Genomic DNA, 22,297 nt, shown 5'->3' with positions numbered 1-22,297 from the left:
GTTAAAAAAAATATCGCCGTTAATCTATTCTCAAAGTTGGGTTGGGAGCTGGGTCTATACTACGCAAGCTATGATGACTTTCACCTTGATATTTTAGCGCGGATGTATACCTAGCCGAATTGCACTGTAGGGGGCGAGAACGAGTCTTCGAACCTGTGTGTATGCCTTGTGTATGAAATTATTACATCAACGTGACGTGCTAACATGGATGCAGCTATGAAGCCGCCTGGTTTGCTTCAGGGAAAAAGTATTTTTAAGAAGCTTCCCAATGGAAACCTCGACAAGACTAAGGTTGTTTGCACCTTGTGCTATGCGGAATTAGTTTACTGTAGGAGTTCTTCCAGTCTCAAATACCACCTAAACGCAAAGCATCCCTTAGCTAATGCGGAAGATGCCGGGCCAAGCACTGATGTAGTGCAGGGGAAGAGTCGTCGTCAAACTACAATGTTTGAGTGCAACCGAGGCAAGCCCGTCAGCACAGCTCTATCAGCCAAGCTAACTAATCTAATAAACAGTTAATAAACACAAGTAAATCTTATTGAACATAATTTATTTTCATCACCAATTATCATAGTAGAACAGCTTTCTCAAGCAGTTTGTGATGCATTTTGGAAACAGGAGATGAGCTCCTGGTCTAATGCGCCACCTGGCTTGAGAAACCCGTTCTCAAAGACTTACTTTTAGTCCTAATTTGCGTAGCACACATATTCTGAATGCCTTCGGCTGAATTCAAATGAGCCATTTTAATCTAGATTAATCTAGATTAACGCCAAGATTACAGTGAGATTAATCTAGATTAAAAAAATGAATCTATGCCCACCACTAAAAAATATATAATAAAAAAATAAAGGTGTTACTGTTTTCCCTTTTGTTAATCTGCGTTTTGTTTTTTTGCACACGGCACATGAGCACAATTGTAGCTGTTAGCCTAACTACAAACTCTACCAAACTTTGTCTACAGTTGGTGTTATTAATCCTTTAGGCAAAATAGCAAATAAATCTGTGGCATGGAAGCATGCCACAGCATGCTTTCTGACTGACATCACCTGGAAGACCCATGCTGGATCACACAGCCTTTCTGACTGACATCACCTGAACACTCTCACCTTGAAGCTTTAAGGAAGAGATATGCTTCCAAGCAACATGCTGAAAGCAATCAGAGTTCCAAACATAACATGCCCTTAAATACCTGACATGTGAACACTCAACTTGCAGCTTCAAGGAAGAGATAATCTTCCAAGCAACATGTTGAATGCAATCAGAGCACTTCAAAGCAGACAGGTATGCTATTTATGATACCTTTTGATACTTTGCAGTAAAAGTGGCTCTCCTGTTGACTTTGTCCTATCAATGTGGCTCATGAAAAAAGAATAGTGAAGACCACTGATGTAGGGGAACCTTCCTGGCTGGGTTCAGCTTCAGGGGAAGGTTTGTATACTTACATCAACAACATCAGGGAACAGCTCGCTGAAGACCTTGTCCTTCAGGTTGAAGGCCAGACTCTGGGCAGACAGCTGGCGTTTCTGTGTAAACAAAGTCACCACATCACATGTAACAACACTCAACACATTCTAGAAAATCTAGCTCGTTGTTATGATCAGTGACCTATGCACTTTTGTAAAGCTGTCTCTTGGAAGTCACTTTGGATAAAAGCATCTGCTAAATGAATAAATGTAAATGTACAAGAGAAAAACTATAACACTAAAAATAGAAATCCCGGCCTGTTCCAGGTCGCTCAACCACAAAAACGTTTACCCGAAAGGTCAATGAGGTTTGTTTTTGCAATTTACATGATTTATGTAGTTATGATCATTCTATTGGGATAATGTAGATCAAGACATTTTATGTAGCATCAGCGTAAATGTTTGATTTAAAAAACTACCATACAAGTAAAGCGTAGGCTATGTAGGTTTGTAAAGTTCTGAAATCATTGTTCATCAGTGTTTAATGAACTAGCCGAAATGTTTTATTTATTGAAGTTGATTTTCAATAAATGTACATCTAAATCCTTTTTTTTTTTTTTAAGATCCTGCAAAGCAAATTCCATGATTTGGGGTATGGTAGCTCATGTGCTAGAAGTAGTTGGAGAGCTCACTGTCTGCTATCTCTGGTGTACATTTTTACTCCTGTGTTACAGCTCAGGGGAACAAGCTTCATTTATATGCATCTGTATGTTTCACTCATTGAACAAATACATTTGAATTCTATACTGTTTTGTTCGGCTTGACGTAGCGTCCATTATCTGGGTCGTAGGTACTTGAGAGTGGCGGCGCCTTCCAGCGAGGGGGCAGAGCTTCAGCTCCTTCAGGTGACACGCCCCCCCAGTCTCAAGCAGAGAAGACTGCTGATTTTCTTATGATTTCAAAGCCTAATTTAACATACTTGTCTGTGTTTTTTTTCATTCGAATTTGGATGGGTAGTTAATAACACATTCTTCTGTGGTGTGTTAACTTAAAACTTGTTTTCAATTCCACTTTACAGGATCTTTAAGTAAAAAAGGCATCACGCCAGAAAGTCTGTGTTGAATCATCGCTTCCCCATCAGGTCAGTGTTACAGGAACGTCTGGTTAAGCAACAAAACGGGCTAAGCCTGACAGTTAGCCTGCCCCGGACCAGGCCAGTTTCGCAGCATAAGTTTCCATAGTAAATGAGTTCGTACTACATTATGGAACCGAATCAGATGGAAATGAGTCTGACTAACCGACATAAGCCTGGCTTATTTGGTAAATTTGCTTAATGGAACAGGCCTCTGGTGTTGAACCAGATTAACAACTGGGACTGGTGCAATGACTTGCAGCATGAAGCCTGCAGGAACAGGGTTGACCCCTAGATTGAATAAACACACCAATGTACTAGGTTGGATCAACACAGCATAAGGTTCTTAGTTGTTCCATGTGAGTGTCTCCTCAGGTCCTCCACCACCTGAATCACAACAGAGTTCCTCCCTGACAGGTGCTGCTGACCGAGGTGTCTCTCTCCTGGGGACCCGTCTACATACCGTGTGGTCTGAGGTCTGGAGGAGGTCTGAAGGAGGTCTGGAGGACCCCTGAACTCACCGTGTAGTCGGAGGTCTCGATGCTCCCCAGGGTGGGGCCCTTCTCCACCATGAAGCTGAGCAGCCCGGTCAGGATGGTGGACACGGACCAGGCAGGGTTCCAGGTGTCAGGGTGGAAGTCTGTGATGGAGAGACACAGCCTGGGGACACAACAGGACATCCAGGAGGGCTGGGTCACAACACAACCAGGTAACGGTAAAGCAGGCTGATCAGTTAGATACTCAACAGTCTGGTTCACTTTGCATACGGTGACCTTGTTTGCATAAATACAGTGTAGCTGATGTGAATGGGTTAAAAGCACTCCAGTATAAATACAGTCCACCCGGTTATAGTTGCGCCTGCTAGTCTGAGGTCACGAGTTCAAGTACCAGCAGTGTTATCAAGAAATCTCACCAGAAGCCGTTATTCGCTCTCCAAAGTCACAAAAAGTTGCTAGATTATGTGATGGCGTAATTCCAAACCAAGTTGTGCCCCTCACCCACACCTATCTCAACTCTGGGGGGGGGGGGGGTTAACTTTACCTGACTGCCGGCTATCACAACTCGGGGAGGGGGACTGCTGCTCAACAACGAAAGCAGAGATTTCAAAAGTTTCTAAATTGTGAACACTGACTACCAGTTAGGGGAGGGCTGACACGACAGCTCCACTATGCTTGTTACAAAATGAGGAATCTCAAGGTAGACACCTTTCACCAAGCTGGTGAGTCATAAACGTACCTTGTGTTGCATTTAAATCTTCCGTTCGGTGTAATCATGTAGATACTGGGCGGCTTGAAGGGGAATTCACGCGGGAATATCAGTTTTCCATGGTAATATCCCCCTGTGAATAAAAAGATCTAGCATGAGCATAACACACTTCATTAATGAAGGATAAAACCATGTTCACTTTGGCAGCTGTGTGTCACCAATTAGTAATGTCACTAGTTAGTAATGTCACCTTCATATGGTGTCTTCTCTGGGCCTCTGACAACATAGTGCCTGTAGAACACAAACACACTTGATGAAACTTGTACTTAGGAAGATTATCACAATCCTTACTTTGCACTCAAAGGTGTTTAGGCCAAACATGTTCTAAGATACAGGCCTAAAGAAAGTTACATAACAAGCACATTGTAAATTATTCAGTTGTCTTTTAAAAAATAAAATCAATAACACAGTAAAAGATGCATGTCTAGACGTTGCAGTAGGTCACATGATCAAAGTGAGACATTCACCATTCCAGTATGTTGGAGGGGAGAGGTTCTGCACAGATGTAAGGCACGGGGTCTTTCTTTATCCTGAGGTAATCCTGTTTCAGTCGCTGCGTGGCTGTGGTTGGCGCTCTCTTGCTCCCATTACTGTTCATCTGGACACAGAGGCGTTACATAATCAGAAAGAAAACCCCATCTTGACACGTTATGCCATCCCTGCAGTCATCTCGAGTTTAACCTACAAAATCATAAAGATGATCATTTACTGGGCTTTCCGAGTGAAGAGAAGTCTTTAGTTTGTGTGAAGGGTGTCCCAAATACAGACGACGTAACTTCCAGATTATATGTATTTCATGTACATAGTGATGTACAGGCCTGGGGAGCACCCACCGACCCGAACATGACAGCTTCACTGACGTTTGTCTAGTCAACTACGCAATGAGCAAAACAGGAACGACTTTATCTTTAACTTTCCAGAAATTGGGTAATACACGCGCAATCCGTACTCCTTGCGTACTAATTTGCACATTACTTAAATAGTTAAGCTAGCTATGAAATCTGACGCAAAGCCAATAGCTGCTGGTGCTACTGTAGCATTGGCTTAAATTGTCCTACCTGGCTAGCCAGTGTAGTCAAACGCTTGGAGCTTATAAGTCATTATTTACGTTACATGCTGATTAACTAGTTAGAACAGACCACTGTGTTAACTAAACTAACCCCAGCAACTAGCTAGCTGTTTTAGCATGAAGGTCGTTGTGTTTAGGTGTATTACTGGGCTCTGAGCTGTTACTACTGAACAGTCCGTTTCTTTACAACTAGTTCTGGCTGGCTAGGCCACTGCTGCTACTAGCTAGAGCTAGCTAATATATTTAAATGCTACGAGAACAAGTTAGCCAACGTCTATGTTAGCTAGCTTAGCCTTGCTAGCATTTCACATAAACAACAAAAGCAGGACAATAACTAGATAAGATATGAAACAAACACAACACAATATATCAGTCACCTCTTCAGAGAACCCAGTTAAATTAGTTATTCGCGGAAAGACCCGATGTAAAGCGTAGTTTATGTTGTCAAATCCAAAACCGAAAACGATAACCTAGCAGCGACGTTACCACGGGGACTTTCCAGTCTAGTTAGCTTCTCAACATGGCTTCCCCGAGCGGAGACCTAACCCTAGCCGTCATCTAGGGGGAGTAGAGGGCAGAGCCGTCAGCTAGGGGGAGTTAGAGCGCAGAGCCGTCAGCTAGGAGGAGTTAGAGCGGACCAGCGTCTCTACATCATCTCCTCCTCAGGACATTTACATTCAACTACTTGAAGTACACGATGACGCCATTCCCCGTCTCAACAATTTCATATGAGACAACGTCTAATCATAACAATACAATGAAATACAAATTTATAAAATGTTTTCTACGCAAGAAGCCACAAAAATTAAACGAAAGTGAAAAAGGTAGATCTGATTCATTCCGCCAAACGTATAGGCTACTACAAAATAGTGTTACTTATTTTTTTTCGTAGGCTTGTTTACGCTATCCTACCTGGGTTATCCTGCAGCATGTGAAATCCATCAAGACAAAGGACAACCATCTCAAAACATTTTATTGTCCCCAGCATGAATATCCATCCACATGATTGATCTCATGGCTACCCTTTTATGTAGATACTTACTTACGTTTTTACCTTGCAATATAAATATTCTTGTTTATATTTTATTATTCTCTGTAGATAAAGCTTATTGGGTTACCAGAATAACTGGAATTATACCTTTTTTTTGTATGACCTTGACTAACTTTACAATTCAAAGTCAAAGTCAAGGGTTTGAATTATGGGGGGATTTGACCCCCCTAATTAAGACTTGGACCCCCCCAAAAGACGTAAAAACAACAGGTCGGGGGTCGATACCCCGATTGTCAGTGCATAATTCGCACTCTGGTGCTACTTATGTTTTTGAAGATTTCCTCAAATGACAATAAAGTAACTTCATAGTTGTACATTCTGTCCTCAAATCACAGTGTTCAACAGTTCACTGAGTTTCAGTGTAGCATGGTTCTGCTTGATAGTTGAGTTAAGGTTGGTTGCTGTTGCCAGTCTGGTTGTGTTATAGTTGGTTGCTGTTGCCGATCTGGTTGTTGTTGCCAGTTAGTCACCACCAGTCTGAAGTGCTTCGTCAGTTTAGCTCCTGGGGCTGGAGAGATGCCGGGAGAGAAAACTCCCAAAAGATGTTGGTGTAAGTGGAGAAACCTGCAGTAGGGGAACACACTAGTCACGCAACCACTGTGTAGTTCTTTTAGGTTAAACAATAAAACGCATTATTTCATATTATCAGTGTTAACTGTGTTAATCTCACAAAATTTGAGTCCCCTTGTTAGTGAAGCGCAACAGAAGAAAGGTCTGTCTAGATTCCTTCTGTCTGGTTCTGTGACTGACAGGCCTATGTGTGTTTGATGGATATAAGGCTCCATTAGTAGCTTGGTAGCATTCTGTATCTTGTAGTACAGTAGGATAAAGGGTCTAATATGTCCATAAGCAGTTCTGGTAGACTGATACCCAGTAACTCTGGATGGGTTAGGGTTAACATCCTGATCCACTCACAGTAACTCAGGTCTAAGCAGCCCACTGACTAAAACTAGCATAAAATAGTTCAAAAGTTTAATTGACAAATGTTCTTTATGGTTTCCGAGGTAATTCAATCCCACCAAACAACCCTTCTGTTCCATATACGCTTAACCCTCGTGCTGCCTTCGGGTCACATGACCCAAAGGTTCATAACGAACCATCATTGTGTTTACCCAATTTTACCCAATACAAAACCAAATAAAAATACTTTTCTTTTAACCTTCGCAATGTGGGGGGTCTGAGACAGCCCGACGGTTAAAAGAAAATGCTTCACTTTGTTTTTGTATGCGGTAAAGTTGTCGCAATACGAAGGTGGGTCACAATGACTGATGGGTCAGAACGACCCGAGGAGAACACAAGGGTTAAGAAAAAAGCAGGTTGGGTTGATGTCAGGGATAAGATGACTTTGAATGGGAGTGAATTGATTCTCACTAGGATGGTAAAACAAACCTGTGTGTGTGTTTATGCCAAAACAGAGAAACAGATGACAGTTCCTTTAAGGAAGAAGACAGAGACCATGTTATAGACCATGATGCTTCACTCACTCTGTCACGACCATCCTTGTTCTTCACCCTCCTGGTTCCTGCTGTGACTCCTGTATCAATGGAAGCAACAACAGACATTAAGTCACTTTCTTCCTGGGAACATCAAATCCAATTTGATTTGTATAGCCTTTTACAAGCATTTTTTGGGAAAACAACCCCAACTTCAGTCATAATCAGTTTTAGGTGACAACCTTTACAGTATTATCCCGACATCAAATATCTTTGAGAGTTACTGTATGTGTCTGGTTGTAAAAGGCTAAATAAGGAGTCTGTACAAGTCAAGTGTCTGAGTGGTTTGAGTGGTAACCCTAATCCTAAACCCGTAACGTGTAACTGCATTCCCCATAGCCAAGAGTGAACCCATATGTTGTTAGAGACAGACACCCGACAATCAGTCATTCAAGTCCCACAGCGTTCCTGTAACAGTCTGGCAAACTGTCAGCACCTGTAACAGTCTGGCAAACTGTCAGCACCTGTAACAGTCTGGCAAACTGTCAGCACCTGTAACAGTCTGACAAACTGTCAGCACCTGTAAAAGTCTGGCAAACTGTCAGCACCTGTAACAGTCTGACAAACTGTCAGCACCTGTAACAGTCTGGCAAACTGTCAGCACCTGTAACAGTCTGGCAAACTGTCAGCACCTGTAACAGTCTGACAACTGTCAGCAGTCCAACAAAGTTACAGCAACACTGAAGGCCTATTCAGAGGCAGACATGACCAGAGAGAAGGCGGAGGCTTTAATAAACACATCTCATCAGTTTTATTCTCTGCATTTCTTTTTTCTCAGTGTTTCTAAACAAATGGAAGGAAGTACTTTAAAGATATTCAAATGTAAACAATACATAATGTCTCCAAATAGTACTGAACTATGTAACAGTAATCCCAAAAGGTTTTACAGATAATTTGGAAGAGAAAAATAAAATCATACAGGCAGGAAGGATGTTGTTGTTTGAATGCTGAGAGCAGGCAGTTGAGTTGAGAGTTAAAATGAGCAGAAGCACATGTACAGCACAGTTGTTTTCAAAGAATTCTTAAAAAACTCTCCCCAAAAGTCTATATACACACACCAAAAGACACTTACGTCGCCTGGCTCGTCGCCTGACAGCTCACACCATCTAAACTATCACATCCTAGTTTATGGTGGAATCAAACTGTAGATTTTCTAATGAAACAGAAGACGACTGTTTACTTCATAATCCAGGACCCAAATTACTCTTGGGTCGTTACCTTTTTTTACGTTTGAAAAACACGGACTCTGGTGCTAACACATTATTATTGTTGACCTACGAGGTCATCTTACTCTGAAAAGTTGAACTCAAACTGACACAGAATTTGTCTGCTTCCCTTTTCGAAAGTGTTTGGCAGAAGACAAAAGGTTTATAAAAATGTATGCCAATCACATATCGAGACCCTGATGACGACTAGCAAAAAGAAACTATTACGTATTTTGCAATCTTACTTGGTTGATGAAAAACAACCAACACTGTCCTGAAGCTGTTGCAGATTCAGAGTCTGGTTGAGTAGATGGCACACAGTGTAGATGCACACAGATCATCTGGTTGTGTAGATGCACACAGATCATCTGGTTGTGTAGATGCACACAGATCATCTGGTTGTGTAGATGCACACAGATCATCTGGTTGTGTAGATGCACACAGATCATCTGGTTGTGTAGATGCACACAGATCATCTGGTTGTGTAGATGCACACAGATCATCTGGTTGTGTAGATGCACACAGAAGGTCTGGTCATTGTGAGGTCATGCTTTTAAACAGGACTGCAAGATGAAGTGACCACAGCTAAGTAATCATCATGCTCACAATAAAATTTTAGAGCAGTTTAGAGCATTCTGGACTTTGATGAAAGCATGCAGAATACAGGCGATGACCAGTCAAAATGATAAGGTGTATCTATCTTCATTGGACTCCAATCATTCCTCCAACATAAACCATACAGGACGAATTATTTTGCAGCCCTAAAACAAAACAACTCCAGTGGGGAGTATCCATGGGCTGCATAATCCAGACTGGATCATATTAGGACTGAGCCCCCAACTTCAGTCCTAAAATATCCGGAGTCACAATACACGCAGCAACGCTCCCTGACTGCAATCCTCGATGTTTATAAGAAACAGAAACAGCCTGATTTCTATAAAGGAATCTTAATACCTCCCAAGATCTTGAATAAAAAGTTTTTGTATGACAGTTGTGACTTGTTCCAGATGCTAATAAGAGGAAAGGTAGATGGACAGATGTTTGTGTATTATTTAAAAGCAGAAATAATCAAAAAGATATTCTTTTTAAAAAGAAGAGAATACTGCACGTTGAAAGACTAGAAAGAACCAGAAACATTCTGCATCTCGATATTCATTACACTAGTATTTTGACATAAATAAAACAAAAAACACAAATAAAGACAGTTTGAGTGAATGATACCATGACGGAAAAAAACGACACTGAATAAACAAAAATCCTAATACTGTCAGGTAAGAAAAGTGCAGCTGCATTTCTTTTTTTAAAATTATTGTATTATATTTATAGTGTTTCATTCCAACTCAGCATCCTTTTACCCTCTCTCTCTCTCTCTCTCTCTCTCTCTCTCTCTCTCTCTCTCTCTCTCTCTCTCTCTCTCTCTCTCTCTCTCTCTCACATCTTCCTCTGACAGAATTTCTAAGTGACATCAACTTGAAAGACAACATCTATAAGCTGAAGAGAATATTGAGAGGGGAGAGAGAGGAGGCAGGAGACATGCTGAGAGAACACTGAGGCAGAGGCCACATTCTCCCCACAGAGCTCTGGCGGAGGCAGGAGGTGTGTTTCAGCCCGTGTTACAGTGCTTCTGGACTCAATTCTCAATATTGAAATGGCAGTATAGTTCTGTGACATCAATCAGAGGCCAGATGCTTCCAGACACCTGCACAGTGACCTGTCGGCAGATGGCACAACAGTGACAAGCATACGGTGTTGTTCCCACCCCAGTCCAGTCTGTAAAGATACGATGCAGAGAGAAAAAGGTGGCAGTAGAGGTCAGATGGCAGGGACACAGTCACAGAAAAGCAGGTGCTCCAGAAGTAGCAGAAGAACACATTTCCAGAGATGGAGCCCAGAATGGCAGAAGAGCCCACGTCCAACACACACAGTGAAGATGTGTGTTCCACTCTCTATCTCCCTGCTCATCCTTCCCACTAATGCCCTGAACACTCCTTGTAGATGTTGCCCTTAGACACAGATCTGAGACCAGCCAACCAGCCCTGAACCCTGTTACTGAACATCTTCAGGAAAGTGGCCATGCTGACTTCAGATCAATGTCTATGGGTGACCTGATCTTGCGGTCTACCCGTGATGGGGTATAACAGTGTGCCTCTCTGGTGTTCCCTAGCATTCCTCTATGGTGATGCAGATGAACTCCTGAATGCACTTCCTATACTGCTGTTCTGTGGGGCTGTTGCTGTGGTACTGGCCTGGCTGGCCCAGCGCCACAGGACCCTCCGCCTCACGCATCTCCTCGTTCATCCTGGCCAGACGCAGCCTGTGGAGAGGGGGGTGCACGGAGAGGTGGTGGAGGAGGGGGAGGGGGGAGGAGGATGAGGGGGGAGGAGAGGGAGAAGGAGAGGGAGAAGGTTAGAAGGATGAGGGGACAGGAGAGAGAGACGTGTCAGTAAAGCAAACTGGGCCCAACTGGAAATCCCCACACCCCCAATGTGGCCACTCACAGTGTGACAATGTCTGCATTGGCCGCCTGCAGCGCCACACTCAGAGGAGCCTGCCCCTCGTCGTCCACCTCCGTCTGGGACGCACCCCTCTTCAGAAACAAACACACCTGCCTGGAGGGGGGAGGGAGCGGAGGAGCAGGAAAAATAAGAGGGATTAATGTGTCACGTTCGGAATGATGAACCACACGTGAACAAACAGCAACATAATAAATAGATAAAAGTGGGTGAGTCAGCACAATTCTTTATCTACTAGACTGGCTTTAATGACCGTCAAGTGTACATCTGGTCCAAAGACCGCCTGGTAGAGGGCCAGGGTTAGGGTGATCTGGCTGGTAGGGGCCGGGGCTAGGATGAAGGCGGGGCAAGGGTGAGGGCGGGGATAGGGTGAGGGCGGGGCTAGGGCGGGGCTAGGGCGAGGGCGGGGCTAGGGTGAGGTCTCACCCGGTGTGTCCCAGGTGTGTGGCATGGTGCAGCGGGCCCCGCCCCCTCCTGTCACGCTGGTTGACGTCAGCTCCGTTCTGCAGCAGGAACTCACACGCCACCAGAGAGCCCTGCAGGACACACACAGCTGCAGCGTCACACACACACGTCACACACACACACGCCACCAGAGAGCCCTGCAGGACACACACAGCTGCAGCATCACACACGTCACACACACACACGTCACACAAACGCACGTCACACACACACGTCACACAAACACACACCACCAGAGAGCCCTGCAGGACACACGCAGCTGCAGCGTCACACATGTCACACACACACATGTCACACACGTCACACACACACGTCACACACACACATGCCACCAGAGAGCCCTGCAGGACACTCACAGCTGCAGTGTGTGTTGTGTTCCTCACCCCTATGACGGCCTGTATGAGAGGGGTCCGGCCCTCCTCGTCATCGCTCGCAGAGCTGACGTCCGCGCCCTGGGCCAGAGCCTCGGCCATCAGAGTTAGGCAGCGCAGGCGAGATGCCCGGTGGAGCAGGGAGCCCGGGGACCGTTCCCTCACATCCTCACCGTCCCAGCCCTCCCCCTCCACCTCCCCCTCCACACTGGAGTCCTCAGACTCCTCTGTAAGGGGAGGAAGAAACTTGGTGACAATCACAGGATTTTTAGTTGTAATGCTGATCTCAGACAGGTCTAAAACAATGTTTGAATAAAATATGTATTTTTATATTTATACAGCTAAGAACACACACACAGTCACACGCACACAACGGCACCCCCACACACACAGTCACACACACACACACACACACACACACACACACACACAGTCACATACCCTCCTCGGTGACGCTATCCACCACAGAGCCAAACACCAGGACATCTGTGGAGCCGTCGGTGCTGCCGCCCAGACCACTGTCACTGCTCAGACCTGCAGGACCCACCAGGGCCACATGGACACGTTAGTCCCCTCACACACACTACCACAACACACTCACACACACACACTACCACAACACACACACTACCACAACACACTCACACACACACACTACCACAACACACACACTACCACAACACACACACTACCACAACACACTCACACACACACACTACCACAACACACACACTACCACAACACACACACTACCACAACACACACACTACCACAACACACTCACACACACACACTACCACAACACACACACTACCACAACACACACACTACCACAACACACACACACACTACCACAACACACACACTACCACAACACACACACACACTACCACAACACACACGCTACCACAACACACACACTACCACAACACACTCACACACACACACTACCACAACACACACACACACACACACACTACCACAACACACACACTACCACAACACACACATTACCACAACACACTCACACACACACACTACCACAACACACACACACACTACCACAACACACACACTACCACAACACACACACTACCACAAACCACATCAAAGCACACCACACCCAGTCTGTTCTTACTGCGAGGCCCAGATCCGGCAGATCCGGTGTCGAAGTAGGAGAACAAATGATCCAGCTCGTCAGGACAGAACAGAGAGTCACGACGGAACTTTGCTGCTGCAGCCGCTGAACATCCAGGAAGAAAGAGAGAAACACTTGAGCTAAACTTACAGCCCTTTAAGGATGACTAAGGCAACTTCAACAAAACAACCTGGCTGTCTATCTATTCTCCAGTGTCAACAACAACTATGAACTGGTACTCCCCGGAGAGGGATGTCTGGACCCTGACCTGCAGACAGGTTGGCAGGCAAGGCGCTCCCGAGGTCGTGGCGGTGCCTCCTGCGGGTCTTGGGCGGCCGCGCTGAGCTACTGCGTCTCACACACTTCTTCCCCCCCCAGGGGCGAGGCTTCCCCCCCCCCTCTCCCAGTGCTCCACTGCCTCGCAGCTTCCTCAGGAAGCGCCGCTCCACGTACTTGGCCTGGATCCAGGCCTCCTTCTCCTGCCTGCACCACACAGGAGGTGGACTTAATACAGAACATACATTCCTGTCTCTAGATAGGGTGATGTTTCAATTTTCTTTCTGGTCTTTCCATTCCTACTCATAGTTTGTCGCAAGCGTAAATCTCTAAACTCTAAATTAAATTTATCCAATGGGAACGTCATACATTTTCATAATGTTTGTCTTTTTCTACATAATTGGAAGTGTACTTAAAATAAGTAACGTATTTTTCGGAAAATAAGCCGCATTTTCTATAAACCGGACCCCACCAGAATGGGAGCTTTGTGTTTGTAAATTTGAATATAAACCGCACTGGAATATATTGTTCCCGTATTGTTGATAGGGGAACAATGATACCAAGCAATGCACGAGTATAGGCGATCTTACAGCATGCCGTTGTGTAACACACTTCGAAAACGAAAACTTCCTGGTTCTGCTTCTTCTCTGCAGCAGGACTCACCTGGTGCTGGCCGGGCCGGGCTTCCGGGTGCCCAGCTCATCACAGGCTCCCTCGTAGATCTGGTTGATGACCGTGTTACCCAACTCACACATCAGCTGGATGGGGAGAGGGAGTCGTTAACAGATGTCAGGGTAAGAACAGGAAACAGGAAGATGTCAGGTTAGGAACAAGAAACAGGAAGATGACAGATTAGGAACAGGAAACAGGAAGTGCACCTTGAGTAACTCTGGTTCCCAGGAGTCCAGTGTGAGGGAGCGCACCTTGGAGCAGTGAACCCCCAGACTTCTACAGAACACCAACACAAGATCAGAAACACTCAGAACACCAACACAAGATCAGAAACACTCAGAACACCAACACAAGATCAGAAACACTCAGAACACCAACACAAGATCAGAAACACTCAGAACACCAACACAAGATCAGAAACACTCAGAACACCAACACAAGATCAGAAACACTCAGAACACCAACACAAGATCAGAAACACTCAGAACACCAACACAAGATCAGAAACACTCAGAACACCAACACAAGATCAGAAACACTCAGAACACCAACACAAGATCAGAAACACTCAGAACACCAACACAAGATCAGAAACACTCAGAACACCAACACAAGATCAGAAACACTCAGAACACCAACACAAGATCAGAAACACTCAGAACACCAACACAAGATCAGAAACACTCAGAACACCAACACAAGATCAGAAACACTCAGAACACCAACACAAGATCAGAAACACTCAGAACACCAACACAAGATCAGAAACACTCAGAACACCAACACAAGATCAGAAACACTCAGAACACCAACACAAGATCAGAAACACTCAGAACACCAACACAAGATCAGAAACACTCAGAACACCAACACAAGATCAGAAACACTCAGAACACCAACACAAGATCAGAAACACTCAGAACACCAACACAAGATCAGAAACACTCAGAACACCAACACAAGATCAGAAACACTCAGAACACCAACACAAGATCAGAAACACTCAGAACACCAACACAAGATCAGAAACACTCAGAACACCAACACAAGATCAGAAACACTCAGAACACCAACACAAGATCAGAAACACTCAGAACACCAACACAAGATCAGAAACACTCAGAACACCAAACACAAGATCAGAAACACTCAGAACACCAACACAAGATCAGAAACACTCAGAACACCAACACAAGATCAGAAACACTCAGAACACCAACACAAGATCAGAAACACTCAGAACACCAACACAAGATCAGAAACACTCAGAACACCAACACAAGATCAGAAACACTCAGAACACCAACACAAGATCAGAAACACTCAGAACACCAACACAAGATCAGAAACACTCAGAACACCAACACAAGATCAGAAACACTCAGAACACCAAACACAAGATCAGAAACACTCAGAACACTAAACACTCTATACTGATATCAAGGCTCTCAAGTTTTGCAATACACTTAAATGTATTTAGTGCTAATACAATTATTAATCATATTTGGAAAGAGATGTTTATAATGTGACAATATGTCAGTCATCGTGTGATAACGGAAATATGACTAGGCCTAGAATACTTCTGAGCAGGTGTTGTTAGTGAACAGGCTGTAAAACAGTTGGCTGAGTTACAGACACTCATGAAAAACTGATGCTAATTATCTGGGAAACCTTTTCTAACAGTAGTCAAGTTGTCACTGTTTGTGTCAAACAAGTTGTTAATTTGTTGTAACATTAAAACAGGAGATCATGACTTAGTCTACTCGGTGCTCAAAGTGATGCTCAAGCTCCAGTGGTTTCCTCTGTGGGTGAACGAAACTTTCGGAAGACATTGTAGCAGAATCACGTGAACAATTCCAGGATATGCTTTTTTAAAATTGGTTGTTGCGTTAAATCTTACCCAGATACAATAGTGCTATTTTCTGATTGGCTATTGTGTAGCCCCTTTCTTTTTTTTGATTGGCTGATAAGTGGCAGACTCGACTAAGAATTCCAGGGAAGACGCGCTTGATTCCTGCCGGTTCCATAGTGAGAGTGTAGAAATTTTAGTTGGGCGCTGTTGCAGCATATTAAATATATTATAAATAGTTTTTCCGTGTGAGAAATACAATGTGTGGTGGGAGTGTGTGACAAAATACCGAAATGAGTGACTGTCACGGTCAATGCGTGACACTTGAGAGCCCTGTGATATAGAGTGAAATTATCTAAGCCAATTTACCAGTGGTTATTATCACTTTTGCTGTCATAGTAGAACACATCCATGACACTCCAAACTGTCATAGTAGAACACATCCATGACGTTGCCCTACCCACCTGCCCCCTCCTCCACCTATCCTCTCCTCCACCTCCCTACCCACCTGCCCTCTCCTCCACCTGCCCCCTCCTCCACCTGCCCTCTCCTCCACCTCCCTACCCACCTGCCCTCTCCTCCACCTGCCCTCTCCTCCACCTGCCCCCTCCTCCACCTGCCCTCTCCTCCACCTCCCTACCCACCTGCCCTCTCCTCCACCTGCCCTCTCCTCCACCTGCCCCCTCCTCCACCTGCCCTCTCCTCCACCTCCCTACCCACCTGCCCTCTCCTCCACCTGCCCTCTCCTCCACCTCCCTACCCACCTGCCCCCTCCTCCACCTATCCTCTCCTCCACCTCCCTACCCACCTGCCCTCTCCTCCACCTGCCCTCTCCTCCACCTCCCTACCCACCTGCCCTCTCCTCCACCTGCCCTCTCCTCCACCTCCCTACTCACCTGCCCCCTCCTCCACCTGCCCTCTCCTCCACCTGCCCTCTCCTCCACCTCCCTACCCACCTGCCCTCTCCTCCACCTGCCCTCTCCTCCACCTCCCTACCCACCTGCCCTCTCCTCCACCTGCCCTCTCCTCCACCTCCCTACCCACCTGCCCTCTCCTCCACCTGCCCCCTCCTCCACTATCCCCTCCTCCACCTGCCCCCTCCTCCACCTCCCTACCCACCTGCCCTCTCCTCCACCTGCCCCCTCCTCCACTATTCCCTCCTCCACTGCCCCCTCCTCCACCTGCCCTCTCCTCCACCTCCCTACCCACCTGCCCTCTCCTCCACCTGCCCCCTCCTCCACCTGCCCTCTCCTCCACCTGCCCTCTCCTCCACCTCCCTACCCACCTGCCCCCTCCTCCACCTGCCCTCTCCTCCACCTGCCCCCTCCTCCACCTGCCCTCTCCTCCACCTGCCCTCTCCTCCACCTCCCTACCCACCTGCCCCCTCCTCCACCTGCCCCCTCCCCCACCTGCCCTCTCCTCCACCTCCCTACCCACCTGCCCTCTCCTCCACCTGCCCTCTCCTCCACCTCCCTACCCACCTGCCCCCTCCTCCACCTGCCCTCTCCTCCACCTCCCTACCCACCTGCCCTCTCCTCCACCTGCCCTCTCCTCCACCTCCATACCCACCTGCCCCCTCCTCCACCTGCCCTCTCCTCCACCTCCCTACCCACCTGCCCCCTACTCCACCTGCCCTCTCCTCCACCTCCCTACCCACCTGCCCTCTCCTCCACCTGCCCCCTACTCCACCTGCCCTCTCCTCCACCTGCCCTCTCCTCCACCTGCCCTCTCCTCCACCTCCCTACCCACCTGCCCCCTCCTCCACCTGCCCTCTCCTCCACCTCCCTACCCACCTGCCCCCTCCTCCACCTGCCCTCTCCTCCACCTGCCCTCTCCTCCACCTCCCTACCCACCTGCCCTCTCCTCCACCTGCCCCCTCCTCCACCTCCCTACCCACCTGCCCTCTCCTCCACCTGCCCCCTCCTCCACTATCCCCTCCTCCACTTCCCCCTCCTCCACCTGCCCTCTCCTCCACCTCCCTACCCACCTGCCCCCTCCTCCACCTGCCCTCTCCTCCACCTCCCTACCCACCTGCCCTCTCCTCCACCTGCCCCCTACTCCACCTCCCTACCCACCTGCCCTCTCCTCCATCTGCCCCCTACTCCACCTGCCCTCTCCTCCACTGCCCTCTCCTCCACCTGCCCTCTCCTCCACCTCCCTACCCACCTGCCCTCTCCTCCACTGCCCTCTCCTCCACCTGCCCTCTCCTCCACCTCCCTACCCACCTGCCCCCTCCCCCACCTGCCCCCTCCCCCACCTGCCGCCTCCTCCACTGCCCCCTCCTCCACCTGCCCCCTCCTCCACTGCCCCCTCCTCCACCTGCCCCCTCCTCCACTGCCCCCTCCTCCACCTGCCCCCTCCTCCACTGCCCCCTCCTCCACCTGCCCTCTCTCTGTAGTTCCGTACCTGTGTATCCCAGAGCACTCGATGCATAGCAGCACACCCAGGTTGATGGAGGCCCAGCAGGGGGCGGCCTGGCTGCAGTCGCAGCACAGCTCGTTGCCCGGCAGCATCTGCACCCGTTGGACCAGACTGTCCCCCCGCGCCCCCCCCCGCTCCCGCGCCTCGTTGGCCGAGTCGATGCTGCAGGTTGAGGGGGAGGCAGTTCTGTCCAAACGCTGTGGAGGGGGAGGGGAGGGGAGGGGAGGGGAGAGGAGGGGAGAGGAGAGGAGGGGAGGGGAGGGGGGAGGGGGGAGGGGGGAGGAGGGGAGGGGAGAGCGTGGGGATCAGTGGTCTTTGCCCAGACATCCACACTGAGAGACCTCTGTATTCAGATGAGTTGTGTCTGTGTGAGTGGCTGTACCTCTATGTAGCAGTTATCTGAGATTTCTCTGTAGGCTGAGGCGATGCTGGCCTGGACCGCCTGGATCCATGCCTGGCGTAGCTTCTCCGACTCAGCCTGCAGCATGCAGCTCCTAAAGACACCATGACATGTCAGGACACACACACAGTATTCATATATACCTGTACGTCATGTACCTGTACGTCATGTACCTGTACGTCATGTACCTGTACGTCATGTACCTGTACGTCATGTACCTGTACATCATGTACCTGTACATCATGTACCTGTATATCATGTACCTGTACCTGCATATCATGTACCTGTACCTGCATATCATGTACCTGTATGTGTTACTAATGGTGGCAATAAACTGAACCTGAAACACACACACACACACACACCTGCATGGACATGTAAACCTGAAACACACACCTGCATGAATACAGGGGACCAACACACTTACTTGGTGGGGGAGGCGACCTCGAAGCAGAACCTCCTCTCGCTGTCCTCGCAGGGCTTGACTGAGCACAGCCGAAGGTCCTCCACCACCACCGTCAGGGAGTCCTGTCATTGGACGACAGACCTGTCAATAAACACTCTGGGTACACATTTTTAAACAAGGACTTTGTACTTCATAGCAAACCTCTTCAGAATCTTTCATGGTAAATAAAACACACCTTGAGTTTCTTCTGGTAAACCAGCTGGCTGTTCTGTATGGAGAACCATCGCCTAGGAAACGGGTGGGGGGGGGGTCACAGTTAGATGGACCACCAATCACAACCCAGTAGATCAGAACTATTGATTTTTTTTTATCCCTCCCACTAACGCAATACACCAAAAAACATTTGCTGTCTCCATGGAAGGTCAATGCAGTCTAGATATGAGAATTAATCTTGAATGGGTGCAGCCATGAGGCTAAAAGGTTTGCTCAGGGCCGATCCATGGGGCAAGCATGAGACAGAAATAATACAATGATGTACATTGTAGCTAAGCTAGCTGGACTTACATTGTAGCTAAGCTAGCTGGACTTACATTGTAGCTAAGCTAGCTGGACTTACATTGTAGCTAAGCTAGCTGGACTTAAGAGTATAAAAAAAATATTTTGTAGGATGGTGTCACACAGTATAGTCAGTCGCTACACAGTATTCTATGACATAATACCCCAAATAACTAAAGTTATAGTACATCTGTATCTACATTTAGTTTGTCTCTCTCTTCCTTCCTCTCGTTCTCTCTCACCTGTTCCAGGTCTTGAAAGCATTGCTGGCTCTCTTGAACAGGTATCCCTCCATCACCACCCCATTGGGTGCATCCACGTTGAACTCCACCTTGGTGTCGTCATACGAGAAGTCCTGAAAGTTTAGGAGAAGGAGAGGCACTGTTAACATGTCTCTCTAATAAGATACACTACCTGGCTAATGTTTCCCAAAACAGACACTCGCAAAAGCTCCTGATAAAAGCAGTTTGTTTCTTCTAAAAGCACATCAGGTTCATTTGATTGGCACCTCGACCAGGATACCCTGAAACAGACTGCTGTGTGTTACTGTGGGACACCAGACAAACTTCTCCAGGGAGAGGGTCATGTCACCCTCTGACCCCAGATAACAGGGTTAGGGTTAGGTTAGGGGGGCTGGAATGTGATCTCCACTCAGCAGACCGATATGCTGATACAGGAAAGACAGTGTGCTGTCAATCTGATTGACATCACATGATGGTAGATGGAAGTTACACACACACACAGAAAACATCATTAATGTGATTTCAACAGACTGACAACACATAGTATTAGTCCCCCATTACTATACCAATCACCATGTCAGTGTGCTTGTGTTGATGTGTGTGTTATAGCTAATGTATTGATGCATTGATTAAATTAATGACAGGGTAAGACTAGACATACAATAATACCCTTATCAAGGTGACTAATATCAACTAGTTGTCCCCTATCACTCAGGACCTCTTCTATCTCCTGCCTCCTTTGTCTACAACAAAGGATCTACTGTAAGCATTTGAAATGGAATGGAACCTGGATGTGTTTAACGTCTTGAGTAGTGAGGCAGCCAGGCTGCTGACATGACTGTGATGATGGTGAGGGAGGAAGGCTGAGTTCTGAGATAGGTTTCAGTAAAGGTAAACTGCATACAGCACAGGCATTGACAGCCAAGTAGCCCATACACACGAACGGTACACAGACTCACTCACACACACACACACACTCCTGTTGTGCCAGAGATACAGGAGAGGAGAGATACAGGAGGAGTGATACAGGAGGAGAGATACAGGAGAGATACAGGAGAGGAGAGATACAGGAGAGATACAGGAGGAGAGATGCAGGAGAGGAGAGATACAGGAGAGATACAGTAGGAGAGATGCAGGAGAGGAGAGATACAGGAGAGATACAGGAGGAGAGATGCAGGAGGAAAGATACAGGAGGAGAGATGCAGGAGAGGAGAGATACAAGAGGAGAGATGCAGGAGAGGAGAGATACAGGAGAGATACAGGAGGAGAGATGCAGGAGAGGAGAGATACAGGAGAGATACAGGAGGAGAGATGCAGGAGGAGAGATACAGGAGGAGAGATGCAGGAGAGGAGAGATACAGGATGAGAGATGCAGGAGAGGAGAGATACAGGAGGAGAGATGCAGGAGAGGAGAGATACAGGAGGAGAGATGCAAGAGAGGAGAGATACAGGAGGAGAGATACAGGATGAGAGATGCAGGAGAGGAGAGATACAGGAGGAGAGATACAGGAGGAGAGATGCAGGAAAGGAGAGGTACAGGAGGAGAGATACAGGAGAGATACAGGAGGAGAGATGCAGGAAAGGAGAGATACAGGAGGAGAGATGCAGGAAAGGAGAGATACAGGAGAGATACAGGAGGAGAGATGCAGGAAAGGAGAGATACAGGAGAGGAGAGATACAGGATGAGAGATGCAGGAGAGGAGAGATACAGGAGGAGAGATGCAGGATGAGAGATGCAGGAGAGGAGAGATACAGGAGGAGAGATACAGGAGGAGAGATGCAGGAAAGGAGAGGTACAGGAGGAGAGATACAGGAGGAGAGATGCAGGAAAGGAGAGATACAGGAGGAGAGATGCAGGAAAGGAGAGATACAGGAGGAGAGATACAGGAGAGATACAGGAGGAGAGATATAGGAGAGATGCAGGAGGGGAGATGCAGAAAAGAAGAGATACAGGAAAGGAGAGATACAGGAGAGATATAGGAGGAGAGATACAGGAGAGATATAGGAGGAGAGATACAGGAGAGATGCAGGAGGATAGATATAGGAGAGATGCAGGAGGGGAGATGCAGGAAAGGAGAGATACAGGAAAGGAGAGATGCAGGAGAGATATAGAAGGAGAGATACAGGTGAGCTGTGAGGCCCAGACAGCCCTGTCTCCTCTCTCCACAGCAGGAGCAGAACGACAGCGATCTGTCGGCTGGTTGAGATGTGTCACCACTGGTGAACACATCGTGGTCTGAGGTGTTCAGACAACCTTTTTCAACCTTTCTTAACTTTCATTTTCGAACCCTTTTTCAACCTTTCCAAGCTTTTTTTAATTTTACCTTCGAAACCTTTTTTTCCAAAAAACATTTTTGAAAGTTGAAAAAA

At 47.2% G+C, this 22,297-nt stretch overlaps 1 protein-coding gene across 7 annotated transcripts in view; it reads right to left on the bottom strand.

Annotated features, from left to right (window-relative positions):
* The window catches only part of LOC134029720 (ubiquitin-conjugating enzyme E2 J2), a 59,819-nt gene that overhangs the window by 1,173 nt on the left and 36,349 nt on the right, over positions 1 to 22,297 (bottom strand). The window contains exons 10-29 of one of the 7 annotated variants that reach the window (XM_062473991.1): positions 19,928 to 20,037; positions 19,366 to 19,417; positions 19,152 to 19,252; positions 18,707 to 18,818; positions 18,310 to 18,521; positions 14,261 to 14,330; positions 14,046 to 14,140; positions 13,375 to 13,589; positions 13,107 to 13,211; positions 12,410 to 12,511; positions 11,981 to 12,195; positions 11,559 to 11,668; positions 11,118 to 11,228; positions 10,827 to 10,933; positions 7,406 to 7,455; positions 4,269 to 4,399; positions 3,992 to 4,032; positions 3,772 to 3,874; positions 3,057 to 3,195; positions 1,443 to 1,523 (exon numbers count right to left, since the gene is read on the bottom strand). In XM_062473991.1, the coding sequence (XP_062329975.1) occupies positions 1,443 to 1,523; positions 3,057 to 3,195; positions 3,772 to 3,874; positions 3,992 to 4,032; positions 4,269 to 4,399; positions 7,406 to 7,455; positions 10,827 to 10,933; positions 11,118 to 11,228; positions 11,559 to 11,668; positions 11,981 to 12,195; positions 12,410 to 12,511; positions 13,107 to 13,211; positions 13,375 to 13,589; positions 14,046 to 14,140; positions 14,261 to 14,330; positions 18,310 to 18,521; positions 18,707 to 18,818; positions 19,152 to 19,252; positions 19,366 to 19,417; positions 19,928 to 20,037 (2,262 nt within the window). Of the gene's footprint in view, positions 1 to 1,442; positions 1,524 to 3,056; positions 3,196 to 3,771; positions 3,875 to 3,991; positions 4,033 to 4,268; positions 4,400 to 4,634; positions 4,863 to 5,247; positions 5,337 to 5,782; positions 6,486 to 7,405; positions 10,934 to 11,117; positions 11,229 to 11,558; positions 11,669 to 11,980; positions 12,196 to 12,409; positions 12,512 to 13,106; positions 13,212 to 13,374; positions 13,590 to 14,045; positions 14,141 to 14,260; positions 14,331 to 18,309; positions 18,522 to 18,706; positions 18,819 to 19,151; positions 19,253 to 19,365; positions 19,418 to 19,927; positions 20,038 to 22,297 lie in introns of those variants that run through there. The other 6 variants (XM_062473994.1, XM_062473992.1, XR_009931688.1 and 3 more) reach the window with 6 other exon arrangements.

The sequence above is a fragment of the Osmerus eperlanus genome, chromosome 1 (assembly GCF_963692335.1).
Source record: "Osmerus eperlanus chromosome 1, fOsmEpe2.1, whole genome shotgun sequence".
In the NCBI taxonomy this organism is placed as follows: Eukaryota; Metazoa; Chordata; class Actinopteri; order Osmeriformes; family Osmeridae; genus Osmerus; species Osmerus eperlanus.
This window is presented reverse-complemented; position numbering and strand designations above follow the sequence as displayed.